Source organism: Furipterus horrens, unplaced genomic scaffold (assembly GCF_987537825.1).
Source record: "Furipterus horrens unplaced genomic scaffold, mFurHor1.1.pri manual_scaffold_2, whole genome shotgun sequence".
Taxonomy (NCBI): Eukaryota; Metazoa; Chordata; class Mammalia; order Chiroptera; family Furipteridae; genus Furipterus; species Furipterus horrens.
The window spans coordinates 45,927,673-45,954,711 of NW_028327172.1; the positions used below are offsets into that span (position 1 = coordinate 45,927,673).

The 27,039-nt window shown below is 42.5% G+C and overlaps 1 protein-coding gene and 1 non-coding gene across 2 annotated transcripts in view; one reads left to right on the top strand and one right to left on the bottom strand.

The window, feature by feature from the left end:
- Window positions 1–27,039, top strand: part of MRPL48 (mitochondrial ribosomal protein L48) — a 55,605-nt gene that overhangs the window by 3,395 nt on the left and 25,171 nt on the right. The window contains exons 2-5 of the mRNA XM_090265315.1: window positions 3,125–3,177; window positions 5,639–5,676; window positions 12,370–12,458; window positions 26,708–26,877. Of these exons, the coding sequence (XP_090121441.1) occupies window positions 3,125–3,177; window positions 5,639–5,676; window positions 12,370–12,458; window positions 26,708–26,877 (350 nt within the window). The remainder of the gene's footprint in view (window positions 1–3,124; window positions 3,178–5,638; window positions 5,677–12,369; window positions 12,459–26,707; window positions 26,878–27,039) is intronic.
- On the bottom strand, window positions 10,623–10,729 carry LOC150018467 (U6 spliceosomal RNA). Its single transcript, XR_016509398.1, has one exon. It is a non-coding gene; the product is annotated as a U6 spliceosomal RNA (small nuclear RNA).

Below are 27,039 nucleotides of genomic sequence, written 5' to 3' on the forward strand. Positions count from 1 at the left end.
AGTACATCAGAGGCTTCTGTTGGCAATGGCTGCTAGACACTGCTTAGGAATTTGGGCCCAGTTGAGCATGAGGAGTCCTTTGCAGTTATTTTCCTTCTCAGGATCCACAGTATGGTGGCTAGTGGTGGGGGAGCCAACTGGAGTTCCTGTCTCCTGGGGCACACAGTTGCCTACTCTCTTTTATGTTACATTAAGCACTTTGCACAGATATAGTATCTGATTTAATTGTGATTTTAGGATTTCCTATGTACTTTGCCCTTCCTTCCATCTATTCATATCCTTCTCAATCTTCATGACCTCATATTCTCTGGGAGATTTTTCCTAAATGTGATAATTTCCTAAGCACCAAGACATTCATTTATGTGAGAAAGGGTGTAAAATAGTTAGAAAATTATTTGCTTTGAAGTCAAAGAAACCTAAGATCCTGTGGTAGTTCTGATAGTAGCTGTTTGGCTTTAGGTAAATTACTTAATCTCAGTTCCCTCAACTGCAAACTGGGCTGATAATACTTAACCTATAAGGGAATTATGATTTAGACATGTAGTAGGTACTCAACAAAAGATGTGGTTGTGCCTTAACTGGTATGGCTCAGTGGGTTGGGCATCATCCCACAGGCCAAAAGATCACTGGTTTGATTCCCAGTCAGGGCACGTGTCTGAATTATGGGCCAGGTCCCTGGTTGGGGTGTGCAACAGGCAACCAATAGATCTCTCTCTCTCTCTATTTTTAAAACTTTAATCTATATTGTATTTTTTTCCCATTACCAGTTAGTCCCTTTATACCCCTCCCCAGCAGCAATCACCAAGATGTATCTCTTGCACATCAATGTTTCTCTCCCTCCCCTTCCCTCTAAAAATAAATTTAAAAAAATCTTTTTAAAAAGATGTGAGTGCTTAACAGGTGGTAGCATTGATTATCACTCATTCACCTCTTTCTAATTATTTATTTATTCAGCAAAACAAACCACGATTGCATGTCTGCAATATGGCTGAGAGGAATGCGATATGACCCTTGTCCCTGAGGATCTCTTGGTTTAGCATAGTAGTCTATAGGTGATGTTAAGAGTTTTAGTCAATCCTTTGAAGTAGTACGCAAACTTTTGTTTATCCATGCCTATAGGTATTTGTCTGGGGAGATGGTTCATGACTTTGAGCAGATTCTCAGCAATGTCTGTAACACCCCAAAAGCTAAAAACTTCTGGCCATCTCCACCTGGATTTTCTGCCAGAAGTGCTTATTGTTTGTACCATGTATTGATTTAATCATATAATGCTTATACTATTGCTTAGCTGTTTGACAAAAATGTATTCCCATATCTCCAGCCATTTCAGCTATAAAATAGGAATTGTGCTTATTCCATTTTGTAATATTATTGAGATATAATTCAAGTACCATACAATCCACCCATTTAAAGTGTACAATTCAATGACTTTTAATATATTCAGAGTTGTGCAACCATCACTAAAATCAATTTTAGAACATTCATCACTCCAAAAAAACCTCATATCCCTTGTCTGTTATCCCCAGCTCCACAAACCCTCAGTACTAGTCAAGCACTAATTTACTTTCTTTCCCTTTAGATTTGCCTATTCCCAGTATTTCATATAAATGTAGTCATATACTTGGCCCTTGTGGCTAATTTCTTTCACTTAGCATAACGTTTTTACAGTTCATCCATGTTTTTACATTTTTGTTTTTATATTCCCTTTAATATTCAGCACCGTAGTTGGCACATGTCTTTTTTGAAATAAAGAATAGTTTTAGAGTTACAGAAAAGTTGCAAAGATAATACAGAGAATTCCCATATACCTCACATCTAGTTTTCCCTATTGTCTTACATTAGTATAGTACCTTTTTCATAATTAATCAACCAGTATTGATATATTATTATTAATTAAAGTCCATACTTTATTCATATTTCTTTCTCTTTTTAATCTAATGTCCTTTTTCTGTTCCAGAATTCCATCCAGGACATTATGTTACATTTAGTTGTCATGTCTCCTTAGGCACCTATGGTTTGTGACAGTTTCTCAGACTTTGCTTTTGTATAAAAGGCTTTTAACATACATGTTGAAGGAATTGAAATTGTTACCCATAATAGACAGGATTTTCTATATATATTATGGGACCTAATGACATTTAGTATTTATTATCTAGTTCATAAAAACACACTTTCCTCTCTGTTAAACACTCCCTTAGTAAAGCTATACTGTTGATCTTTTGAGTGGGTGCCCAGTAGGACAGACTGGGATTGAAATAACTGGGGAGGGGGAAACCTCAGGGAGAGAAGCTTCTATTGCTATTGTCTCCTCTCATTATTATTGTTTTGTTGATGTTGGTATTGCTGTTATTACTATTGGGAGAGGCAGTTTGTTTTGTAATCAAGGTAATAGCCTTTGGAGTAAAACAGTTCTCGTAGCTCCTTACTGGCTCTAATTTCTTGGACAATCAGTCACCTCAATGGGTCTTACTTGCCTCACCTATAAAATTGCTGTGCAGTGTTTTGAGAATTAGGGAAGAAGTTAAGAAAGTCTGTTGGGCCCTGGCTGCTGTGGCTCAGTGGATTGAGCATCGGCCTGCGAGCCAAGTGTCGCTGGTTCGATTCCCAGTCAGGGCACATGACTACGTTGCACGTCAGGTCCCCAGTTAGGGGCATGAGTGAGAGGCAACCACACAGTGATGTTTCTCTCCCTCTCTTTCTCCTTTCCCCTCTCTCTACAAATAAACAAACAAGCAAACAAATAAATAATTTAAAAAAAAAAAGAAAAAGGAAAGTCTGTTGGTTGGTGCCTGTGCTTGGCAGAAGCATAATAGTTGTTGATTGATATTAGGAAAAAAAAATAGAACAAATTGGAAAGGGGAAATAAGTTTTGTTGTTTTTTTTTTAAAGGCAGCATAAAAGGGGGGCTTTTGTTTTATGAGCATTTTCTGTAGTGGGTGGAAGAAAAAAGATGACCTTGGTTTGCCTGCATGTTCGGTATTAACTATAGGACAGCTTCTTTGCTAGACAAGAACCTTTTGGTCCTTTTGGTTTGTGTACTATGGGTTTTTAGCCTCTTTGTGAAGAGGTGCTTAGAAGGTTTATCAGTTCTTAAGATTATCCTAACATGGCTGTTTCGCTGTAGGTGCTGTATTTGAAGAACAATACCATTTTTAAGCAAGTCTTTTCCCTCTTAAGGTAAGAATATTAATAACAATAAGATATGTTAATATTTGTGTTCTGCTAGGTAGTTCACACAGCATTTTTCTTTCATCATCTCCACTTACATGTCTACTGAGCATCTTTCAATTGTGAACTCCCCTGCCATCTTGCTCTTTCCCCATTCTCAGTGAATGACAACTCCCATTTTCTAGTTGCTTGGGCCAAAATCCTTGGAGTCATTCTTGACATTGTTATTTCTCTCACTCTGTATCCAATACTTTAACCAATCCTGTTGGCTCAACTTTTGAAATATTGCAGAATTAAATCATTTCTCACCTCCACTTTTAGGTCTCTTACTAGTTTTGCTAAACTACTAGGAACCAGCTCCTTATCTTGTTTTTTAAACCACTTTTTTTTTTAAAATGTATAAGAATTTCCTTTTTTTAATCCTTACCCAAGGATATGTTTACTGAATTAGAGAAAGGGGGAGAAAGAGAGAGAGAGAGAGAGAGAAAAACATCAATGTGAGAGAGAAACATTGATTGGTTACTTCTGTACGTGCCCTGACCAGGGATTAAACCCACAACCTAGGTATGTACCCTCACTGGGGATCCAGCCTGAAAACGTTTGGTGCATGGGATAATGCTCCAACCAACTGAACCACCCGGCCAAGGCCAGCCTCTTATCTTCTTAATTACCATCATCCTGCCTTCTAACTGGTCTCCCTGCTTTCACTTTTGTTTTCTATCTTTAGCTTTACAGTCAGAGTGATTCCTTTAAAATCAAGATTGCTCCTGTCACTTCTCTCTCAGAACTCTCCCATCAGAATAGGAGCTACAATCCTTACCATGGTTTACAAGTCTTTACATAATCTATTTCCTCATTGTATACTACTACTTACTCAGCTTTAGCCACACTGGCTCCCTTTCTATTCCCTGATGATCCCCTCCCACTTAAGGATCATTGCCTATTCTCCCCTCAGATATCCTTATGGTTTGTCCTCTGACTTCGTTCAGGTTTGTGCCCAAATGTCATTTCATTAGAGGGCCCTCCCTGACTACCCCTCCATCAACCCTTATCTCCTTACCTTGCTTTATTTTTCATAGCAGGTATCACCACCTGACACAGTTTATATATATTTATGTGTATATATATTTAGATTATCTGTCTTCCTCATCTTGCCCACTAGAATATAAACATCATATGGATAAAGACTTTCTAGTTTCACTTACTGCTATATCCCTAGGGCCTAGAATGGTGTCTTGACACATAGTAGGCATTTAAAATATATTTTTTTAATGAATTAATAGCTTTTCATAATGATCTGGTGAAACAGCTGATATTATCTCAATTTATGCATAAATAACTGAGGTTCAGAATGGTTAATCAATTGTTCTAAGATGGCAGAGCTAATATGAGTTGGAGTTAGGATTCAAACCCAAGTTGTTTTTCACTGTTCTGCATATACAGTATGCTGCCGCTCCACTGTTTTTTCTCTACATAGTAATGAACAGCATTTGGTAGTTTATTTACTTCTCTGTTCAGCAGATATCCCCTGAGTGTCTTATGTGTGGCAGCCACATGATATAAAACAATGAACTGAATATATTCCTGGACCACATGACACTCATGAACCTGGATGATTTCTTTAATTCTTTACATTTATTGAAGCCTTTTTCCTCTTATTCCCTTTCCATGTTAATCTGTTTTTCCATTAATCAGTCAGCTATTCAATATGCACTTACTATGGCATACTGCCAGGCATTTTACATGTTCTCTCTAATCTTAACAACAAATACTACAGGACAAATGTAAATATTGTCATTTTACGAAAGAGGAAACTGGCTCAGAGAGTCTAAGATTTTAAGATTTTCAGTCCCATGAGACTTAAGCTATTATCTCCATAAAGATGAGATAACTGAGTTACAGAGATATAAAACAACTTGCTTAAGGTCACAGTTGGAAATGGCAGAGTCAGCATTTAATCTAATCACAGGTCTACTTGTCTCTAACTTGTTCCATAGTTTAGTGTCCAGGCTTTACAGGATGCTGAACTAAAATACTCTGATTACCTAGTCAGCCTAACAGAACCACTTTATCCTCCATGTTCTCTGGCTTCTGTATCCAGTCTGGCTCTCATTGCTGTCCCTTCCTCTCCGTCCTCCCTGAGAATGTTCTAATAATGCAAGGCTACTGCAAGAACCACCTCACTGGTTCTCTTTCCTCAGCCTCACCTCTTCCCATTCATTTCTCACCTACTACCAGGATTGACTTTCCAAAACTTATTTTATTTATTGATTTGAGAGAGAGGAAGAGAGACCTAGCACATTGTCTGGCATATAGTATAATAGGTACTTAATAATATTTGTGAAAGGGAGGGAATAAGGAAATATCTAGGATTGACTTATCCTTAATGAGGATTTTACATGTTTTGGTAACTGTGCAAATAAATAGTGGATAACTGATTGTATTGTACATACTCTCTCCCTCTTTTTAGATTCAAAACTTCAGGAGAGGATCCCATCTGTTCTGCAGGTAAGCATGTATTTCCTGGTATAGTCTGCCTGCTTTAAGGGATTCTCTGACACTCTGTAATGATTTTGTCTAAAAGGATGCCTAACATATCTTTGAGAAGAGTGGCTGGGATCGAATCCTAGCCCTCACATGGAATAGGACAGTGGGCAAAAACATAAAGTAGTGGTTAACAGCAAGAGCTCTGCAGTTAGTTTGGATTCCAATTCTACCACATACTTACTGTGTAACCTTTGGCTACCTCCCCATACCTTGGTTTCCTCACTTAACATTTTTTTTTTTCTTATTTATTGATTTGAGACAGAGGGAGAGAGGAAATGAGAAAAACATCAATTTGTTGTTCTACCCATTCATGCCTTCATTGGTTGCTTCTTTCTTTTCTTCTTTTTAAAGATTTTATTTATTTATTTTTAAAAAGAGAGGAAGGGAGGGAGAAAGAGAGAGAAACATTGATGTGTGAGAGATACATCGATAGGTTGCCTTTTACACTCCCCCAACTGGGGCCTGGCCTGCAACCCAGCTCTGGGTCCTGACCGGGAATCAAACCAGCAACCTTTCAGTTTGCAGGTTGGCATTTAATCCACTGAGCCACACCAACCCGGGCCATTGGTTGCTTCTTGCATGTGCCCTGACAGGGGATTGAACCCGCAACCTTGGTGTGTCAGGACAGTGCTCTAACCGAGTAAGCTCCCTGGACAGAGCCAAATTTCTTTTTCTTTTTCTTTTTAATTTTTTTTCAACAATTTAATTTATTTTTAGAGAGAAGGGAAGGGAGGGAGAAAGAGAGAGAGAGAAACATCAATGTGTGGTTGCCTCTCACGTGCCCTCAACTGGGGACCTGGCCTCCACCCAAGGCATGCACCCTGACTGGGAGTCCAACCGGCAACACTTTGGTTTGCAGGCCTGCACTCAATCCATTGAACCACACCAGCCAGGACCAGAGCCAAATTTCATTTTGAACTACTATGTATTCTGAAGAATTTTTTTTTAATTAGTATTGACATTGTCAACTGTTAAAGTCTCAAATGTATAATATTCATATGAATGCATATGGTAAAAATAAATATAAACTATACAAAAGGTATATAATAAAAAGTTGAATTTTCTTCTATTTCCCAGTCTTAGTCCCTAGTGGTATCGACCGATAGCAGTTTCTTATATATTTTCCTCCCCCTGGCTGGTTTGGCTCAGTGGATTGAGTGTCGGCCTGCGAGCTAAGTGTCGCTGGTTCGATCTTCCAGTCAGGGCACATCAGAGAAGGAAAACTCTGACTCCAAAAAACCTCCGCTGCCTTGCGGCATACCTCTTCAGGGGAAAGGCTAAGGGAGTAAACCCCGACAGAAAATCCGGAGCCGGAGTCCCTAAGGCGGTTTGACATTGTAGTCAACACCGGCAACTCCTGCGGCGCACCTGAAGCCAAGTTGTATTGACTCCGTCTTTCCCTTGGACCCTTCAGCTGCGAAGAGAGGGGGGGTCTGCTGCATGGGCAACAGCAGACCCTCCATATCACCCTGCCCAGGCTCTGTAGCTTCAGCTTCACTGGAGAGGACACTCCAGCGTCATCGCAAGATGTCGATTCAATACAGGAGGAGACAGATACCGTGTCACTCCCGAGTTGGACTGCACAGCCATTCTCGGCGGTGCAGATAGACTCTTAAGAAGCTACACCATCGTCTCTCGAGATGGACGGCTGCCGACGATATATTTTCCAAGAAAGTTTTGTGCATATATGAACATATATATAATGTGTATAAGTGACTACATCTTAAAGCTGGACATTGAGATTGTATTTAGTTCTTGCTATTTTATAAGTATATTTTATTGGTTATGTTGTTACAGTAGTCCTAATTTTTTCCCCCTTTGCTCCCCTCTGCCCAGTATCCCCCTTCCCTCCAGCAATGCCCCACCTTAGTTCATGTCCATGGGTCGTGCATATAAGTTCTTTGGCTTCACCCTTTCCTATATTATTCTTAACAGCCCCCTGTCTATTTTGTACCAATCGATTATGCTTCTTAGTCCCTGCACCATTTCCTAATCACCCCCGCCCCCCGCCCCGCAGCTGATGACCCTCCAAATGATGCCCATACCTATGATTCTGTCCCTATTCTGGTTTGCTTAGTTGGAGTTTGTTTTCATTTTTTAGATTAATTTGTTGATATTTGTGAGTTTGTTGTCATTTTAGTGTTCATAGTTTTGATTCTCTTTTTCTTAAGTAAGTCCCTTTGACATTTCATATAATAATGGCTTGGTGATGATGAACTCCTTTAGCTCCACCTTGTCTGGGAAGCATTTCATCTGCCCTTCCATTCCAAATGATAGCTTTGCTGGATAGAGTAATCCTGGTTGCAGGTTGCCTTTCATCACATTGAATATTGCTTGCCAGTCCCTTCCTGCCTGCAAAGTGTCCTCTGAGAAATCAGCTGATAGTCGTATAGGCAACCCCCTGTAGGCAACTCTGTGCCTCTCTCTTGCTGCTGCCCCCAGGACTCTCTATTTATCTTTCACCTTTGGCATCTCATCATGATTCGTCCTGGTGTGGTCCCCTCTGGCTCCAGCTCACTCAGAACCCTCTGTGCTTCTGGACCTGTATGTCCATCTCCTTCACAAAATTTGGGAAGTTTTGCTCACTTTTTTCAATTCTTGCTTCCTCATTCTGCACTGGTTGACTGTTTTTTTCTTCCTTATGTTCCAAATCATTGATTTGAACCCCAGTTTCCTTCCCTTCACCATTGGTTTTGTGTGGATTTTCCCTTGTTTCACTTAGCATAGCCTTCACTTCTCTTATGCGTTTGCCATACTTAAGCATGTCTGTCAAGCCTGTGAGCATCTTTATAACCAGTGTTTTGAATTCTGCATCTGTTAGGTTGGCTATCTCCTCGTCGCTTAGTTCTCCCACTGGAACCCTGATCCTTTTCCCCTTTTGGGCCATATTTCTCTGTCTCCTCATTCTGACAGGCTCCTGTGTTTGTTTGCCTCCGCGTCCCAGGTAGAGCTGTCACTCCTGTTAAGTTGTAAAGGTCGGAGCCTTGGGGATTCGTCAGTACAGGGCGACCCGTTTCACCACGTTGTGGCACTGTATGTGGGGGAGGGGTCTGAGAGGGAACAATGCTGCCTGCCCAGCACTTGCCCCTTTTCCAGGCACCTCTCCCACTTCCGCACTGGACTGGCGCCCCTCTAGCTGTTGCCTTGGCTGTCGTTCCCACAGTGGGTGGGCTTGCGGACATTCAAGGACCATGGGGGCCCTTTAAACAAGTGGACTCTACTGAGACCGGCAGTTTCTGCCTCCGCCCCCACCCTCACTGGTCTGCATAGTCAGAAGCAATGAGGCTTGATTTTCCCCGGTGCTGGGACCGTGAGCTTCGAGGTCTGGTGAGGAGCTGGGAACGATCCCCAGGTGTCCCTCCTGACTTTTTAAAACATGAGACTGCGCTTTCCGCTGGCCTGCTGCTGCCGTCCCTGCTGCCGCTGCCATCACACCGTGTCCTCTCCACCCCAGCTCCGCCCCTCCTACCTGTCTGGATGAGTATTTCTTCTTTATATCTTTGTTTGCTGGACACCCATGTAGTTTTATTTTCTGGAACTTCTGGTTGTTTCTAGTCTTGAGGTAGTTGTATTCCTTCTTAGTTGTGGAGGGAGACACAGCACGTCTGTCTACGCCTCCATCTTAGCCAGAAGTCCTATATATTTTTTTTAAGGTTCTTGAGATAGTTTACGAAGACAACTTGCAATGATTTGGCACTGACAACTACCCACTTTTTTTTCAAAACCCCTTTTCAAACTTTTTTCAGGTTTTCTAATTACACTGAGCTACTTAGACTGCAACGTGCCATGTTCCTCTGACTCCACCTTCTTGCTCATGCTGTAATGAGAGGAGTTTGTGTACCCTTTACTTAACTCTTTAGACCTCTTTATAAATATCAACCTCTACCTCTCTATGTATGTTTAAATCAGTAAGAAAAAGACATTCACTACAATCAGGCCCATGCCTTGCAGAGAGCATCTGGGAGGTACCCAGGACCCACAGAGAGGATGAAAGGTGAAGGTAGGAACAGGACACTGCCCCCTACTCTTTTTTTCTGAACATCATTATAATTCAACTTTGAAATTTCTGACTTTTAAGATATCTCAAAGAACCCATGAAAACATGCCAACTTTTCAAGTAGAATTATCTTGGCATGGTGACATTGGTGAGTTACCCTGGGCCTTGGAGCTCTCTAAACATTGGGAAATCCCTAACAACAATTGAAAAATGGGCAAAGGAAAACAGAAGTGGCCAGTATGAAAATATGTTCAAGCAACTAAATCAAAGACATGCAAATTACAAATACAAGGGGCAGCATTTTTAATTATTAGCAAATATTTTTAAAATGTGTAAAAAGGGATTCTGAAATACCAAAGAAATACAAAATGGTACAGTGTTCTGGAGGGCAATATGGTAATACACACAAATAACTTTAAAAATATGCATTTCCTTTGACCTAACAGTTTCATGTTTCCTAAGTAAATAATCAGACAAGGGCACAAATACTAATGTACAAGAATGTTCATCATAATATTGTTTACACTGGAAATCCTTGGTGACAACTTGAATTTCGCCAAATAGAAAACTGAGTAAATTACTTTATCACCCACCTATCTCTTTAAAAGGATCCCTAATGGGTCTTTTTCAACAGCATTAACATGCCCTATTTGATCTCAGCTTTAAGACAAAATAAAACAAACAAAAACCCTCAGAATTAAGTAGCTATTAAATACGAAAATATATTACAAAATTATATGTAACCAGTAGTATTAAAACAGCTTGGTACTGGCATCAAATATATAGACAGATCAGTGGAATAAAACAAAGTTAAAATAGTCTTGTATCTATATGGAAATTTAATATATGATAAATGTGACAATTTCAAACTTATGGAGCAAAGATGGATGTCTTTTGTATTTTCGTTTTTTAGAATATGAAACGCTTCACAACTTTGCGTGTCATCCTTGCTCAGGAGCCGTGCTAATCTTCTCTGAGTTGTTCCAATTTTAGTATATGTGCTGCTGAAGCAAGTACGAAAAGATGGATGTTTTAATGTTGAAACAACTGACTACTCACTTTGGGGATAAAATTGCATTCCTACCCAATTCTAATTCCAGATGGATCACATATTTAAAGGAAAAAAAAAATGCAAGAAGGTAACATGAAGGATTTTAAAAAATAATCTAGGCATACAGAAGATCTTCTTTCTAAGCATGAAACAAAATCTAGAAATCAAAAATTAATGAACTTATCTGTATAAAAATTTAAAACTTCTGCTTAACAAAAAATACAAAAACCTAATCAAAGTACAGATGACTGGAAACAATACAAAGCATACATAACAGAAAAATGCCAATTTCCTTAGTATATAAAAACTATATAAAAGTTTCTTACAGATCAGAAATGAAAAAAAGGCCTGGCTGCTGTGGCTCAGTGGATTGAGCATCGGCCTGCGAGCCAAGTGTCGCTGGTTTGATTCCCAGTCAGGGTACATGACTAGGTTGCACGTCAGGTCCCCAGTTGGGGACGCAAGTGAGAACCAACTGCACAGTGATGTTTCTCTCCCTCTCTTTCTCCTTTTCCCTCTCTCTAAAAATTAATAAATAAACAAATAAATAAATTATTATTATTTTTAAATGAAAAAGCAGCACTGGCTGGTGTGGCTCAGTGGATTGGGCGCCAGCCTGCAAACCTAAGGGTCACCGGTTCAATTCCCAGTCAGGGCACATGCGAGGCTGTGGGTCGGGTCCCCAAATGGGAACATGTGAGAGGCAACCACACATTGATGTTTCTCTCCCTCTCTTTCTCCCTCCCCTCCTCTCTCTCTGAAAATAAATAAAATATTTTTTAAATAAAAAATAAAAAAAATATTAAAAAATGAAAAAGCAAACAATCTAATAGAAAAATGGGCAAAAAATATAAACGGCAGTTCACAAGGAAAGAAATACAAATGTCCAATAAAAATATGAAGAGATGACAAACTCAAGAAATGTAAATTACAAGGAAACATAATTTTTCACTAGCAAAAAAATAAAATGTTTTATTAAAAATAAAATGTTTTGTAAATTAATACAACTTCTTTGTAGGGCAATCTGATGACACTTACCAAAATTTTCAATTCACAATCCACTGACTCAGCAATTTCAATTCCAGGAATTTATCGTACAAATGTATGGGAACAAGTTTACAATGAAGTATAAAAATGGTTGCTGCAACATCTTTTGAAATAGCAAGAACTACTTCCGGGCCAAGATGGTTTTAAAAACTTAGGGAAATCTATGATTGTTCTCATACCTGGTTATAGTTGCCACCTGTCACTTCTCTATACAATTCACAGAAAACTTCCAAAGAATTATTGCCTATTGAGGGAAAAGAGAAAATGAGAACCCTGTGAGAATGCATTTTGCCCCTATACCACCAGTGGCTCTAGCAGGTGAGAATTTCTCAAAGGAAGACAGGTAGTAGGGATTGGATATAGTCCAGCAATCAAAAGGAGAGAAATGGAGGCTAAACTGAGAGTCAGCTCAGGATAAAAAACGTAGCTCTGGTTCTTTAAAACACTAAGAGGCCTGCTACCCTCAAGTAGTCCCAGTCTTGCAATGGAGAATTTGTCTCCTTGTGTGCTCTGTACCTGGAGGAGCTTTGAAATAGGCTTGTCTTATTTTCTCTTTTAGGTGGCATTTTGCTGAGTACCAGTCGGCACTATAGGTCAAAACCCACCCATGGCATTGGAAGATACAAGCACCTAATTAAAGAACAAGAGGTAAATGGGATAGGGGTCTTTTAGAAAAGGAGAGTGTACAGCTTTTGCAAATACCCGAAGATCGATTTGCATAGATTGGCTAGTATTGGAGCTAGAAAGAATCGGGGGTCCTCCTCAGTCCTCTCCAGTTACTTAGGTTAGATAGTATCCATAGTGGGGATGTTTCTGCCAGTTCCCAATCTTATCCCTAGGCCAGGTTATCACAGTAAAAAGCAAATGATTTGTTTTTATTACTTGTGATACTTTAAAATATGTTCCTAGTACTTAATTCAGTATGGACCTCACAATGGAAATGATACACTCAGTTTAGCTGAGTGAATGGTGAGTAGTAGAGGTGGACTGACACTTGTAGCCAACTAGCCGAGTTTTATAGGAGGAGTTGCAGATTTAAAATATTTATGTGTTCCTTGGATCCATTAGTTAGTTGTAAGCATTATAAGGTTATTTAGCCTATTTCTTTGGCTCCAGCTGCAGCATTGCTTAGATTCCTGTGTTTGTGTTGAAGATTTTCTGGTGGGGTGCACACAACACTGGCCAGAATGTCAGAAGGTCTGGCTTTGAGCCCTGATTCTGTCATCTCCTGTAAACAGTAAAAAAGATTTTGCTTCTCTATTTGAGGAGTCTTCAACATCAGTTTGGTTCTTGGGCTTATTTTAATGCTCCCATGTAACCATGCACATCTTCCACTTCCTTTGTCTCCTTGGCAGAAGTTCAATACCACCGTACGTGGGCCTCAGAAGCCAATAAACTTGCCATGTTCTCCTGAGCATCATCCTTATGTCAAGGAATTTCAATAGAGGAACACTGCCATGTCCGAGGCTAGTATCAGGCAGTCTCCCGGCAAGAAACAGCTCAATTAAAATGGTTTGTTTGTAGTGCGAAGAGTATACAATGGGGAACCAGGAAACTTGTGTTCTAGGCTTGGTTCTGCAACTTATTAGTTTTGTGACTTTGGATAAGTTAACCTTATTCCTCTGGGCATGGTGTGCCCTGAAATTTTATGTAAAATGCTTTCTATGTGTGAATCTTTCTGAGAAGAGAGTCCCTAGCCTTTTTCAGGTCCTTCAAAAAGATTGAGAAACTCTGGATTAGAATATCTTTAAGAGTCTTTCAGTTTTGATATCATGTATCTCCATGATGTTATGAAATATTAATTGAACATCTGTTATGTGCTGGGCGCTGTTGGGGGTGACTTGCCTATTCAGACTATGTTGCAATACAATTTTGTAGGATGAATGAACAATACCTGGTTTATGCTCAGAGGGATCTGGTAAACCATCTGAGGTAAGACACAGATGATAATACTCCAAGCAGAAAGTGATGAGTGCTGAAAGGAAGATAGAAAGTGCTATTAAAATTTAGAATGAGAGATTTACACCTTCTCTGAGTTGTGACACCTTAAGAGTAGTTGTTGGAGTTGTTTTCTTTTAAGACATCCCTCTTCTAAAAGTCCCACATAAATTAGCAGGAAATGAAATTGGTTTTGTTGAGGTATGTGTTTGTGTTTTTTTTTTTAATAATTTATTTATTTGTTTGTTTATTTATTTTTTTATTTTTAGAGAGAGGGGAAAGGAGAAAGAGAGGGAGAGAAACATCACTGTGTGGTTGCCTCTCACTTGCGCCCCCAGCTGGGGACCTGACGTGCAACCTTGTAATGTGTCCTGACTGGGAATCGAACCAGCGACACTTGGCTCACAGGCCGACGCTCAATCCACTGAGCCACAGCAGCCAGGGCCTTTTTTTGTTTTTTTAAATGTTTTGGGATCCTCCATCTTAGATAATTTGCTGCATATACCATGCTCCAAAACACTCCTTAGCTTGGTATAAAAGGAAGTTTAATGCCATATTTAATGTCGTCCATCTGTCCCCCTCGTTCTCTCTAGCCTCCTCTCCCATCTCATAGATGCCATACTTGAACTGCACTGGGCTTCTTGCTTTTCATCCAAATCACCACACTATTTCAAGGCCCTTTACATGCTGTTATCTGCTCAGAAGACCTTCTCCCCTTTTTCACTTGGTTAATACATCCTCAACCTTTAAATCTCAGTGAGAAGCAGAGTGAGGACGGAAAAAATGGATCTTCCCTCCAGAGAAACCTTCCTGGATTCCCCGCACCAGGTTACTTGTCCTGCCATGAGCTTCCCCATTTTCTGTGCTTCCTTTGTCCTAGGACCTAGTGGTCTGTTTTAATCATCTGTTTTGATGACCATCTCCCCTTCTAGATGGTGAGCTCTCTATGGGTAGAGACAATGTCTAATTATTTCTGTATCCTCAGTGTCCAGTGCAGGGCTTGGCATCAAATACAGCACAGTAAATATTGATTGAGCTGAACTGAAATGTGGTTACTGAAGCTGCCCTGAGGTTTTATAAATCAGAACTGCAAACACAACCCACTAGCTGCAAACAACTGGCTCCAGATGACCTTGGTTGCTTGAAGGGAGCGATGCTTCCTTTGTTAGTGTTACAGACTTCTTGGATGTCATTCATTGTCCTGGGGTTGCTAGCACAGCAGTGCTGGATAGTGGGGGAAGCTGCTGCAGGCTTCTCACTTCTTGGACGTGACAACACAAGGAAAGCTCTCATCTACCAATTTTCAGAGGCTCTGTCCCAAGTTCTGTCTCCTTTCCCCCCTGGGGAACTGGACTGGAAAAGCTAGAAGGCATCTTGTGGTTTCCTTTCTCTCCTTAAGCCTAGAACCTAGAAAAAACAGTAAGTAGTCAGATACCCATTTTTTTCCTCCTTGGGTCTCAGGCTGGGCCCTCTATTCTTTTGAGCCCCAAATCCCTGAGATGAGAATTAATTCTCACGCACAAAGTTCCCAGCTGTTGTCCTGTTTCTTCTGGTCCCATTTCTCTTCACTCCTCCTTACAAAGGTCCTGAACCTTGGGAAGGAAAATGAGCACCTACTTCATCTCAAATTTCCCTGGCAATACTGGTTTTACCTCTTTCTTGAGTGGCCTGGTTGGTTCCCGTCCCTCCATCCTCTGCCCTTGTCCTTGTTACTTCTCCGAGGAGTGAATGATAGAGGAGATGAAAATGAAGCTTCCTCTTGGGTGGCAACATGAGGGATGACAGCAAACCATGGGATTCTGTGTCTCTTATAGCATGGACCTAACCTCCTTCTCAGTGATTTCTCTTTTTGCACCCTGTGCTTCAGACACCTTCCTCATACACCCATGCCATCTCAGGCCTCTGTGCCTTTGCACATGCTCCTTCCCCTTTACGGGATGATAGCTTCCTTTTTTCCTCCTATCTGTAAGTCCCGCATTGACTTGTAGCAGTGAGGGATCACATTTCAGAGCACATCTGCACACCTAGTACTGTGCCTCAATGTGTAGATCTCATTCTCTCAAAGGCCCTGCATTATTCTGTTAAATTTCTTTTTTAGTTTTTTTATTGTTGTTCTATTACAGTTGTCCTATTCCCCCCCCATTGCTCTCCCCTATCCCACCCATGCCCTCTTCTCCCACAGTCAATCCCCACCCTGTTGTCCATGTCCCTGCGTCATTCATACTAGTTCCTTGTCTAGCCCCGTCTCCTTCTCCCCCTCCCTCCTCCCCCTCCCACCTCTCTTCTGGTGACTGTCAGTCTGTCCCTTGTTTCCATGCCTCTGGTTCTGTTTTGCTATTCTATTAAATTTAAAAGACTTCAGAGTGTTTGGAGTGATTTTTATTTGACAAGTAGAAATAATATAGTCCTTCATATTTGTATAGTACTAGATCATTTCTCCCAAGACCACTTACTTACTTGCCCTCAGTTGTTGTGCTGCCTTCAATCTTGGGGTAATAGCCCAAGATTCAGAGAATTGCCAAGAGGAAGATATAGGAAGATGAAACACAAGCAACATAAATAGCCGTCAATCTGTAGTTGTTGCACTGTCTGTCTTCTAGGCCCTGGGGCAAGAGAGTAAGGTGTATCTTTTGTAACATAGGTAATTTACTTCCTTTTTATAGAATGGTGCCTAGGCCTTAAGATACCTGTCCTCTTGGAAACTTAATGCTGTTTTTATTGTTGACATAGAGGAGGTATCTGCCATTTCTGACACCTGTTCATTTTGTTGTAGCACCCTTACCTCTGTGGGGAGACGGGCATCATTCCTGGAAATATCAGCAGCTAGAATCACTTTATGGTGACAGTCCTAGCTTCCTGGGCACAGAAAGATTGGTTTTGCCAGTCCAGTGACTAGGGCTAGACATGGATTATAGGACTGGCTTAGGAAGAGTTGTTTTAAACTAGCATTCATGTTTTCCCTGAAGTATACCTCTTGTAATTCATTGAAAAGCAAAACCGTCATTGAGCACTACTATGTGCCAGGCACTGTGCTGAATACAGATGGTTCTCGGGTGAATGGGACACAGTCTCTTCCTACAAAAAGTGTACGGTGGGCTAGGAAAGATATCACTCAGACTGCAAACTTCAGTGAGCAGAGATTCTGGCTGTATTATTTACTCTCAGATCCCTGATGCTAACCATGGTCTGTCTCATCACTAGTGGTCAGCAAATATTTGTTGAATAAATGAATATATGTGGTAAGTGGCAGAAGTGTATTAGGGGGTTGCTTTGGGAACACAGAAGAGTAGTGTCTAACTTAGCCTGAGGAATCAGGGAAGGCTTTCTAGAAGAGCTTGAGCTGAGTCTTAAAAATTGAGCAGGATTTACTCACATTAAGGGTGTAGGGTAAAGAGTAAAACACTTTGTAGGGAGGAGAAATATTCTGGGCAAAGGTGGGAAGTCATTGATCCTGGAGGTGCAGTTAGCAGTTCGTTAACCCTAATGTTTCCAGTGGACCCTAGGGAATGAGGGGACATGAAACCTGAGAAGCAGACAGGTATGGGTCAACCTTTTTAAAGATACCATTAATTGAGTAACTACTACAGACCCTCATGTGTCTCTGCTCACTGCCCTTTCAGCTGTACCCATCTGAGGTGGTTGCTCTTGGGTTCCCCTTAGGGATGTAATCAGCATGGTGCAGCAAGGTAGTTTGTGTTGAACTTGCCATGGGAAGTGAGCTGCTCTTGATGATTAAATTGAGAGGATCTGTTCTTTCATGTGTGTCTTCTCTCTCTCTCTCTCTCTCTCTCTCTCTCTCTCTCTCTCTCTCTCTCTCTCTCTCTTTCTCTCTCTCTCTCTCTCAGAACTGTAAACTCCTTGAGGCCTGAGACTACGTTTTCCATATCTTTGCTGTCTCTCCTTAGAATGGTTGAATCAGCACTTTGCACACAGGAGGTTTTAATAAGTGCTTCATTCTGTAAAGCACACCAATAGGATACCAGAAGCATGCTTACCTCTAATTTATAATAATAATAATGTCCTATCTGTGTACATTACTCAACCTTTTTAAAAGATGCTATTTATTAACTACTATATACTAGATGCTATAACTGCTGTTGACACATGACAGGCTTTAAAAAACATTTCATTTACAAATGGTATATTTTATTTAATCCTCAGATATCCTATGGTTATTAAAAAACTTGTATGAGGAATATAAGACTCAGAGAGATTAAATGACTTGATCAAATGGCTAGTAATTTCCAGAGCCAGTATTTAAACTGAGGATGGTCAGATTCCATCTAACGTCTATGCTATTTCCATTTCATATAAATTCACTGTTTTGAGCTTAACAAGTACCTTAGGTGTTAAAGATGAACAAACTGACACCTAAAGAGAATAGTCAATGTCATGTAGTGACTTAGCAGACAGGATTTGAGTCCAGATTTGTTTTGGCTTCCATATAAGTAATGCTCTTTATGCAGCACCAGGCTTTGCCTCTGCCACCCTAGTCAGGGCCAGGTCTGTCTGTCTGGTGTATGTCTCTTGAGTGTGACATTGAGTTATAAACATAATCACTTGATTTCTATGTACTTCTATGTACCTTACAGCTCATTATGGGCTGTCTGGAGTACCATCACCAAATCATTCAAGACCCCAAGTGTAAATCTTAGAATTTCCATCGCCAGAATTTCTTGAAGCTAAATATACTTTAAATATATCAGCCTTTTCATTTGAGGATCAAGATGATACAATTTCTTCCCAACTTTTCCACCCTGGAGAATGCCATCAATAGTGATACTATTAGGAGAAACTAGAGAAGAGAGCCTGAGCTGCTAGACATAAAGTCTTGCCATTTCCTCTCTTACTATTGTAGCCTTTAAACATGTCATTTCCCCTTTCTGGACCTCAACTTCTCCCTTGTGTAAAATTAGGGAGGGGAGGAAGGAGAGACTAAATTATCTCTAAGATCCCTTCCGGCTATAGCAACCAGTGATTCTACTACTACTCCTTTCTCTATCTGCTCTTTTCCAGCAAAGTTTCCCAGTAACCTTGGGCAAGTAAAACTGAGGACCTCAGTTTTCTGTCTTCAAAATGGGGTAATAATGTGGACATTTCTGTTCAAAAATGGTTTAGTAATTTATCCCATGACCCATTTTGGGGATCACAGTGCACTCCTATAGGGATGTAAGAATGGCCCCCCTGGGCCATCCTACAGTGAATCCAGATCATTCACAGGAGTGCCAGAGTTTGATGGTGGACAGTAGTCCATCGTGCCCACCACCCTGCTCCCACCCTCCCTCTCTTCCTACCTGGCTCTCCTTCCTGTGCAGTCACAGTGGACCCCCAAACACAGCTCTATTCGTGTACGTCCCTGCACAGGTATCTTTCAAACTCTCCATAGCAGTCACAAATGCCTGAACTCAGGCAGTCATAATGGAAAAGAAGGGAAGGATGTAAGAAAGATTGTGCAGATGAAATTATAGGAACTAGAGACTGATCTGCTGTGCAGTCAAGCTCTTGATGCTTTTTCTGTGCCCTGGCTCAGAACTGAAATGTAATATTACAATGGGCTCCTGATGGCGGGCGTGGATCACTCCAAGCAAATCTAGGCCAACAAGGAAAAGCAAGTAAGATGCCAAGAGGGATACTGGAATCCGCTTTCTTTTTTTGTTCCCCGAAAGCGACACCTTTGAAAAGCCCTGGCATTTTCCCCTGGTTAAGAAAAGGCTTCAGAGAAACTCCTCCCCTCTCTGCTGGAAAATTTCAGCCTCTCCCTATTGCATTCTGACGTTAGCATTCTTCACAGATCTGACTGCAGTGCTGACCATCATGATGAGAAGTCTGGATTGCTGCATTTGGCCGAGGGTGTGGTAGGCTCTGAAGAAGAGAGAGCCAAGCCCCCGACCCTGGAGGGTTGGTCTCTAGAGGATGGTGTCTCACTCATAGCAAACTCTAGGACCCTGGGGAGGACACCACTGTTCACAACTTCAGGAATGCAGAGGCTGCAGTGGAAAAATCCCTGCATTGGGAATCAGGAGGTCTGGGTTTTAGCTCCTAGCATCTGTGCTGTCTGGCTGTGTGACTTTGGGGGATTTAATTAATCTCTCTGGGCTTCATATTCTTAGTCTGAAAAGATGAAGAACAAGGACAAAATCATCTCTAAATGCTGTCCTGTTCTAAAATTCTAAAATAGTGATTCATTGTATGTTTTCTCTGCTAGGCCCTCTGCTAGATATGAAGAATATAAAAATAAAAATAATATTAAAATTTAATATTTATCGAGTGCCTAAATATGTGCTACAGATTGTATTAACCACTTTACATACAGTGTTTTCTTCGGAACACCTTTGTGAGATCAGGCCTGCCATCAATATTACTGGCCCTGGGAAAGGACTGTTTCTCAGTCCTCCTTCTGCTTCCCCATATTGGGTCCCTGCTCTTAGACCAACCTGGAGAGCAGTGACGCAGGAGAACCATTCCAGGTGCTCTGCCAGGAACCATTCTGCTGTGGTAGCCACTAGGCTGTTGGTTGTTAGATAGGGATTGCTTAAGACATGTAAATAGAGGTAGATTTTTCCTCCTTTCTCTTAAAAAATCTATTTCTACTAAATATCCAGACTTATTATAAATCTCCAGTATTTAGGACAGTGTGGTTTTGGCTCAAGGATAGATAAATAGCCCAGCAGAATAGAATAAAAAGCACAGGAACAGACCCACATGTCTATGGACACTTAAATGATAAAGGTGACACCTCAGTGGTGCTGGATCAACTAACTGGACTGGTGATCATGTTGGGGGAAGATGGCTCTTGACTCCTATTTCACACCATACACAAAAATTACTTAAAATGGGCTATAGTGGCCTGGCTGGTATGGCTTAGTGGATTGAGTGTCAGCCTGGAAACCAAAACATCACCAGTTTGATTCCCAGTCAGGGCACATACCTGGGTTGCAGGCCTTGGTCCCCTGTTGGGGGCATGCAAGAGGCAACCAATAGATATATCTCTCACACATTGATGTTTCTCTCCCTCTTTTTCTCCCTCCTTTCCCCTCTCTCTAAAAATAAATAAAATCTTTTTAAAAAATGAGCCATAGATATAAATGTAAATGTTAAAATAATCAAACTGCTAGAAGATAACACTCAAGAATATCTTCATGATATTAAGGTAGACAGATTTCTTAAACAGGATGCAAAAATCACTATAAGCAGTGCTGGCCAGATGGCTCAGTTGGTTGGAGTGTCCCATACACCAAAAGGTTGCGGGTTCAATTCCTGGTCATGACACATACCTAGGTTGTGGTTTCCATCCACGGTCAGGATGCATACGGGAGGCAACCGAAAGATCTCCCCCTCTCCATCCCACCTCCTTTCTCTCAAAAATCAAAAAACATATCCTCAAGTGAGGATTTTAAAAAGTCACTATAACCATAAAAGAATGAGTAAATTAAATTACATTAAAAATAAGAATTTCTCTGGCTGGTGTGGCTCAGTGGAATGAGTGCCAGCCTACACAACAAAAGGTTGCCGGTTCAATTCCCGCACATGTTTGGGTTGCAGGCTAGGTACCCTGTTGCAAGAGGTAACCAATGGATGTATCTCTCGCACATCGATGTTTCTCTCCTTTCTCCCTCCCTTCCCCCCTCTAAAAATAAATAAATAGAATCTAAAAAAGAAAAAAACCTGCTCATCAAAATGCACCATTAAAAAGTGAAAAGGGAAGCTACCAAGAGGCAGAAGATATTTGCAGTATGTATATTTAACAAAGGATCGTCGTCGGCAGCCGTCCGTCTCGAGAGACGATGGCGTAGCTTCCTGAGAGTCTATCTGCACCGCCGAGAATGGCTGTGCAGTCCGACTCGGGAGTGACAATCCCTGCCACACTTGTTACAGGTGAAGGCAGATGGCCGTTGTTGCTGCTGTTGACGCTGCTTCTGCCTCGATCTTTTCTGGACCGCCTCCTCGTTGCGCGCAGCCTCTGCACGTGACGTACCTTGCCTGACCGCGAGCCTCCAGGCTAGGCGGTCGTCTGCTTGAACTTCCCATGTGTTGAGATTGATGGAGCATTGTGTCATGTCCTTTTTGCAGATGTCTTTGAACCGCAGTTTTGGGTGCCCTGTCATCCTCTTGCCTTCTGCTAGCTCGCCGTAGAGGAGGTCTTTGGGGATACGGCCTGCATCCATTCTTTTGACATGGCCGAGCCACCTGAGGCGTCTCTCGCTGAGAACTGCATGCAAACTGCTCATATTGGCTCGCTTCAGCACCTCGGTGTTGGGGACCTTATCCTGCCAGGCGACATGCAGGACGCGTCGCAGGCACCTCATGTGGAAGCTGTTGAGTTTCCTTTCGTGCCTTGCGTAGGTGGTCCACGTCTCGCTGCCATAGAGGAGAGTGCTGAGTACGCAGGCTTGGTAGATGCGCAGTCTGGTTTTCTCAGTGAGACTGGAATTGTTCCACGCTCGCCGGTTCAGTCTGGCCATAACTGTGGCTGCCCTGGCGATTCTCCGGTTGACCTCCAAGTCGACTGACAGAGAGCTCGAGATGGTGGACCCGAGGTAAGTGAAGTCGTTGACAACCTCCAGGGTGTACCCGTCGATGGTGATGCATGGGGGAGTCCCCGTGCCTTGAGCCATAACATTCGTCTTCGTCAGGCTGATGGCTAGTCCGAACTCCTTGCATGCGTGGGAAAGGCAAGTGACTAGCTGCTGGAGTCCCTCTTCGGAGTGTGATGTCAAAGCTGCGTCATCGGCGAAGAGCATCTCACGGATGAGCACCTCTTTGACTTTGTTCTTGGCTCGTAGACGGGCCAGGTTGTAGAGCTTGCCATCGGATCTGGTGTGAATGAAGACACCCTCGCTGCAGTCCTTAAAGGCGTATTGGAGGAGCATGGAGAAGAAGATTCCGAACAGCGTAGGCGCGAGGACGCAGCCCTGCTTTACTCCGCTGCTGACTGGGAAGGCCTCAGAGGTTGCGCCGTTGTAGGACACCGTGCTGTGCATGTTGTCATGAAAGGACATGACCACAGCAAGCAGATGTGGTGGACAGCCAATCTTCCGTAGCAAGCTGAAGAGACCGCTTCGACTGACCAGATCAAACGCCTTCGTAAGGTTGATAAAGGCGAGGTAGAGTGGTTTATGCTGCTCGTGACACTTCTCCTGCAGCTGGCGTAGGGAGAAGATCATGTCCACTGTTGAACGGCCAGCTCTGAAGCCACACTGGGACTCTGGGTAGACGCGGGAAGCAAGGGTCTGCAGGCGGGCAAGAGCGACCCGGGCGAATACTTTGCCGACGACGCTGAGGAGAGAGATGCCCCGGTAGTTGTTGCAGTCGCTGCGGTCTCCTTTGTTCTTGTACATGGTGATAATGTTGGCATCTCTCATATCCTGGGGGATGTAACCCTCCTTCCAGCAGTGACAGAGTAGATGGTGGAGCGGCTGTAGCAGGACTGGTTTCCTGCTCTTTAGGATTTCTGGAGGGATTCCGTCGCTTCCTGGTGCTTTCCCGCAAGCGAGGCGGTCGATGGCTTTGCTGAGCTCTGCCGCAGTAGGTGGGGTGTCTAGCTCCTCCATGACTGGTAGGTCTGGGATGGCGTTAAGAGCAGTGTCTGTTACGGTGTTCTTCGTTGCGTACAGCTCGAGGTAGTGCTCGGTCCACCGCCGCATTTGCTGTTCCTGGTCAGTGATGACCTCACCTGTCTTGGACTTAAGGGGGGCGATCTTGGAGGGGATTGGGCCTGTTGCCTTCTTGATACCCTCATACATTCCTCGTGCGTTGCCTATATCGGCGGCTTCCTGGATGCTTCTGCACAGGTTTAGCCAATAGGTGTTGGCACAGTGGCGGGCGGTCTTCTGGACTTTGTTCCTGGCAGCCCGTAGAGCTTGAAGTGTACTGGGAGTGGGCGTGACCTTGTAAGCCAGTAGGGCCTTCCTCTTAGCCTCCATCACGGGTTCCATTTCTTCCCAGTGAGCCTCGTACCAGTCAGCGTTCTTCCGCTCTTTCTTCCCGTAAGCAATAATGGCGGAGTTGTATATGGCGTCGCGGAGACGTGGCCAATTGGATTCGATAATGTCATCTGCCGCCACTCCCTCGCCGAGTGCATCTTCCATCTTGTCGACTCAACACGGGAGGAGACAGATACCGGTTATAAGCTCATCCGATTGGCGAAGGAAACGAGCGCCAGAGGTCTCCTCTGACGGTGGGAGAGGTCATCGCACCTCACTGGACAGCTACCGCCCGCCTCAAGCTGGGCAGCCCCAGCCAATTAGGTGCCGTCTCGCCATGGCTCCGCCTGCCCCACTGGGTGCGTGGGGATCAGAGAGGCGCCTCTCGAAAAGTGGGCCACAAAACACCCGCACCAGTTAATTCCAAGCAAACAACAAGAAAGAAGCCTCCGGCTCTTCGCCTCGCCAGCTGGAACATCAGGACCATGTGCCCCGGACTTACTGCAGACCTTCCGTGGATCAAGGGTGCCAGGAAAACCGCTGTCATCGATAGGGAACTGGCACGACTAAACATCGACATTGCGGCTCTACAGGAGACCCGGTTGGCCGACAACGGAACTATCAGAGAAACCAACTACACCTTCTACTGGCAAGGGAAGTCTCCGGACCAACCAAGACAGCACGGTGTTGGGTTCGCTGTGAAGAACACGCTTGTTAACTCCATAGAGCCACCCACAGGAGGCACAGAGAGATTACTTACCCTCCGATTGTCAACAACTTTCGGTCCAGTCAGCATTCTTAGCGCGTATGCCCCAACCCTCTGCGCCACCACTGAAGAGAAAGAACAGTTCTACCATGCACTGGACGAAGCATTATCCAAGATCCCCAGAAGTAACGCTCTTTATCTCCTTGGAGACTAAAACGCAAGAGTAGGAGCCGACCACATGGCCTGGCCCACCTGCCTCGGAAACTTTGGGAGAGGAAAGATCAATGAGAATGGTCAGCGACTGCTTGAGCTTTCGTGTCACCACGGCCTGTGCGTGACAAACACGTTCTTCAAGTGCAAAGAGATCCACCAGGTGTCATGGAGGCACCCCCGCTCCCACCACTGGCACCAGCTTGACCTCGTCATCACCAGAAGAACGGATATTGGCAGCACCCTCCTCACCCGCAGCTACCACAGTGCAGACTGCGACACGGACCATGCCCTCGTGGTAAGCAAGGTGCGCATAATGCCGAAGAGGTTGCACCACTCCAAGATGAAGGGTCGCCCACGCATCATTAACAAAGGATCATATTAAGAATATTGGCCCTGGCCAGTGTGGCTCAGTTGGTTGAAATGTTCTCTGGTAACCAAAAGGTTGCAGGTCCAATCCCTGGTCAGGGCACATACTTGGGTTTCCAATTCGATCCCCGGTACAGGCGCATGCTGTCCGTAGTCTGGGCATGTATGAGAGGCAACCAATCAATGTTTCTCTCCCTTCCTCTCTTTCTAAAAACAATGAAAAAATGTCCTCGGGTAAGGATTAGAAAAAGAAGAAGAAAAAGATAGAAAAAATCTCTTCAAATTGATGAGAAAGGCACATGACCCAATCTAAAAAAAGGGCAAAATATTTGAATAGGCAGATTACAAAAGAGAGCTTCCAAATGGCTAGTGAACATATGGGATGGTCCTCAGGCTCAATAAACTTATGGTTTTAGGAGTCAGAATAGAGGTTACCAATTTGGGGGACAGGAGAATTTTTTTGCATGTTGGTACTGGTCTATTTCTTGTTCAGAATACTGATTATATAGGTATTCATTGAGCTGTGTTCTTATGCATTTTTCAGTGTGAATATTTTACTGCAACAAGATTTTTGCAAAATTTTTTTTAAACATTAATTTTAAGTCTTGGCTGGTGTGGCTCAGTGGATTGAGCTTCAGCCTGCGAACCAAGAGGTTGCAGTTTGGATTCCCAGTCAGGGCATATGCCTGGGGTTGTGGGCCAGGTCCCCAGTTGGTGGCATGCAAGAGGCAACCAATCAAAGTTTCTCTCCCTCTTTTTCTTCCTCCCTTCCTTTCCTCAATCAATCAATGAATCAATAAATTTTTTTAAAAAGAAGCCCCTTAAAAAAAAACACACATAGATTTTAAGATTCTAATTTTGAATTGATAAAAGATTCTCACTATAAAAATTCTAAAAATATAGAAGGGAAATAGTTAAAGTCTCCTTTCCACCTCTATGCCCCAGCCATCTTCCTTCACCGGCAGCCAATGACATAAGTATTTTTGTGCATCCTTCTAGAGATTATTTTTTTGATACACAAGCAAATAAATATGTATGTAATTATACACACACGTACCTACCCTTTTTATATGTATGACAATATTGTGAACACATTATTCTACAGTTTGCTTTTATCATCTAATTTATTTTAAAGGCCTTTCCATATCAGTACATAAAGAAGTTCCTTATTCCTTCTTACAGCTGCAGAATGTATTACTATATGGATGTTCCATGATTTATTTAACAAGTCCCCCTCTTGATGGGCATTTAGGTTTGATTAGTCCCAGGCCTCATTTTAACTTTTTAACAGCAGCTTGCACAAGTTGATATGCAGTGAAGCAATACTTTACAAAAAAATGTGCACGTGTAAAATTTTGCATATGAATTTTGGGATTGACAGACTCCTTGAGATTCCTCTATGGATTCTAGTTTAATAATTGTTACCTACCACAAGCCCATCAATTTAAAAATTGGGAAACTAAGGGCTAAATATGGGAGGTGAGTCTCAAGACAATTTAATTATAGAAGACAGTCACTTGTATTCATCTTAAAGTAATGCCAGCAACATTCCGTTTCCTTTCATTGGCTGATGTCACAGCCCAGACTGGCAAGGGAAGCTGCCCATTCCTTTCCAGGAGAATGATATGGTATCCTGAGAGAAAATTGGTAAACAAATTTATATGACAGATGGATATTTTTTTAAATATCAGATGGTATGTTTAGAATTTCTTGTATAACAGTTTATCTTTCTCTCTTTGTTTTCTGTTCAGCCCAAGAAGAAGAGGGGAAAAGTGGAAGTGAGACCTATTAATTTGGGGACAGATTATGAGTATGGGGTTCTGAACATTCACCTGACTGCATACGACATGGCCCTGGCAGAGAGTTATGCCCAGTATGTTCACAACCTTTGCAATCATCTCTCCATTAAAGTGGAGGAAAGGTAAGAGGATGCCTTTGCATGAAATATTCCTGGTGTGGGTAGCATGCTCTGCTTTGTTGTTGTTAAATGAGGTTTTGAGATATAATTTACATGTGGTAAAATTCACCCTTTTTAAGTATATAGTTTGCCACAGTCAAAATATAGAACAGTTCTATTAACCCC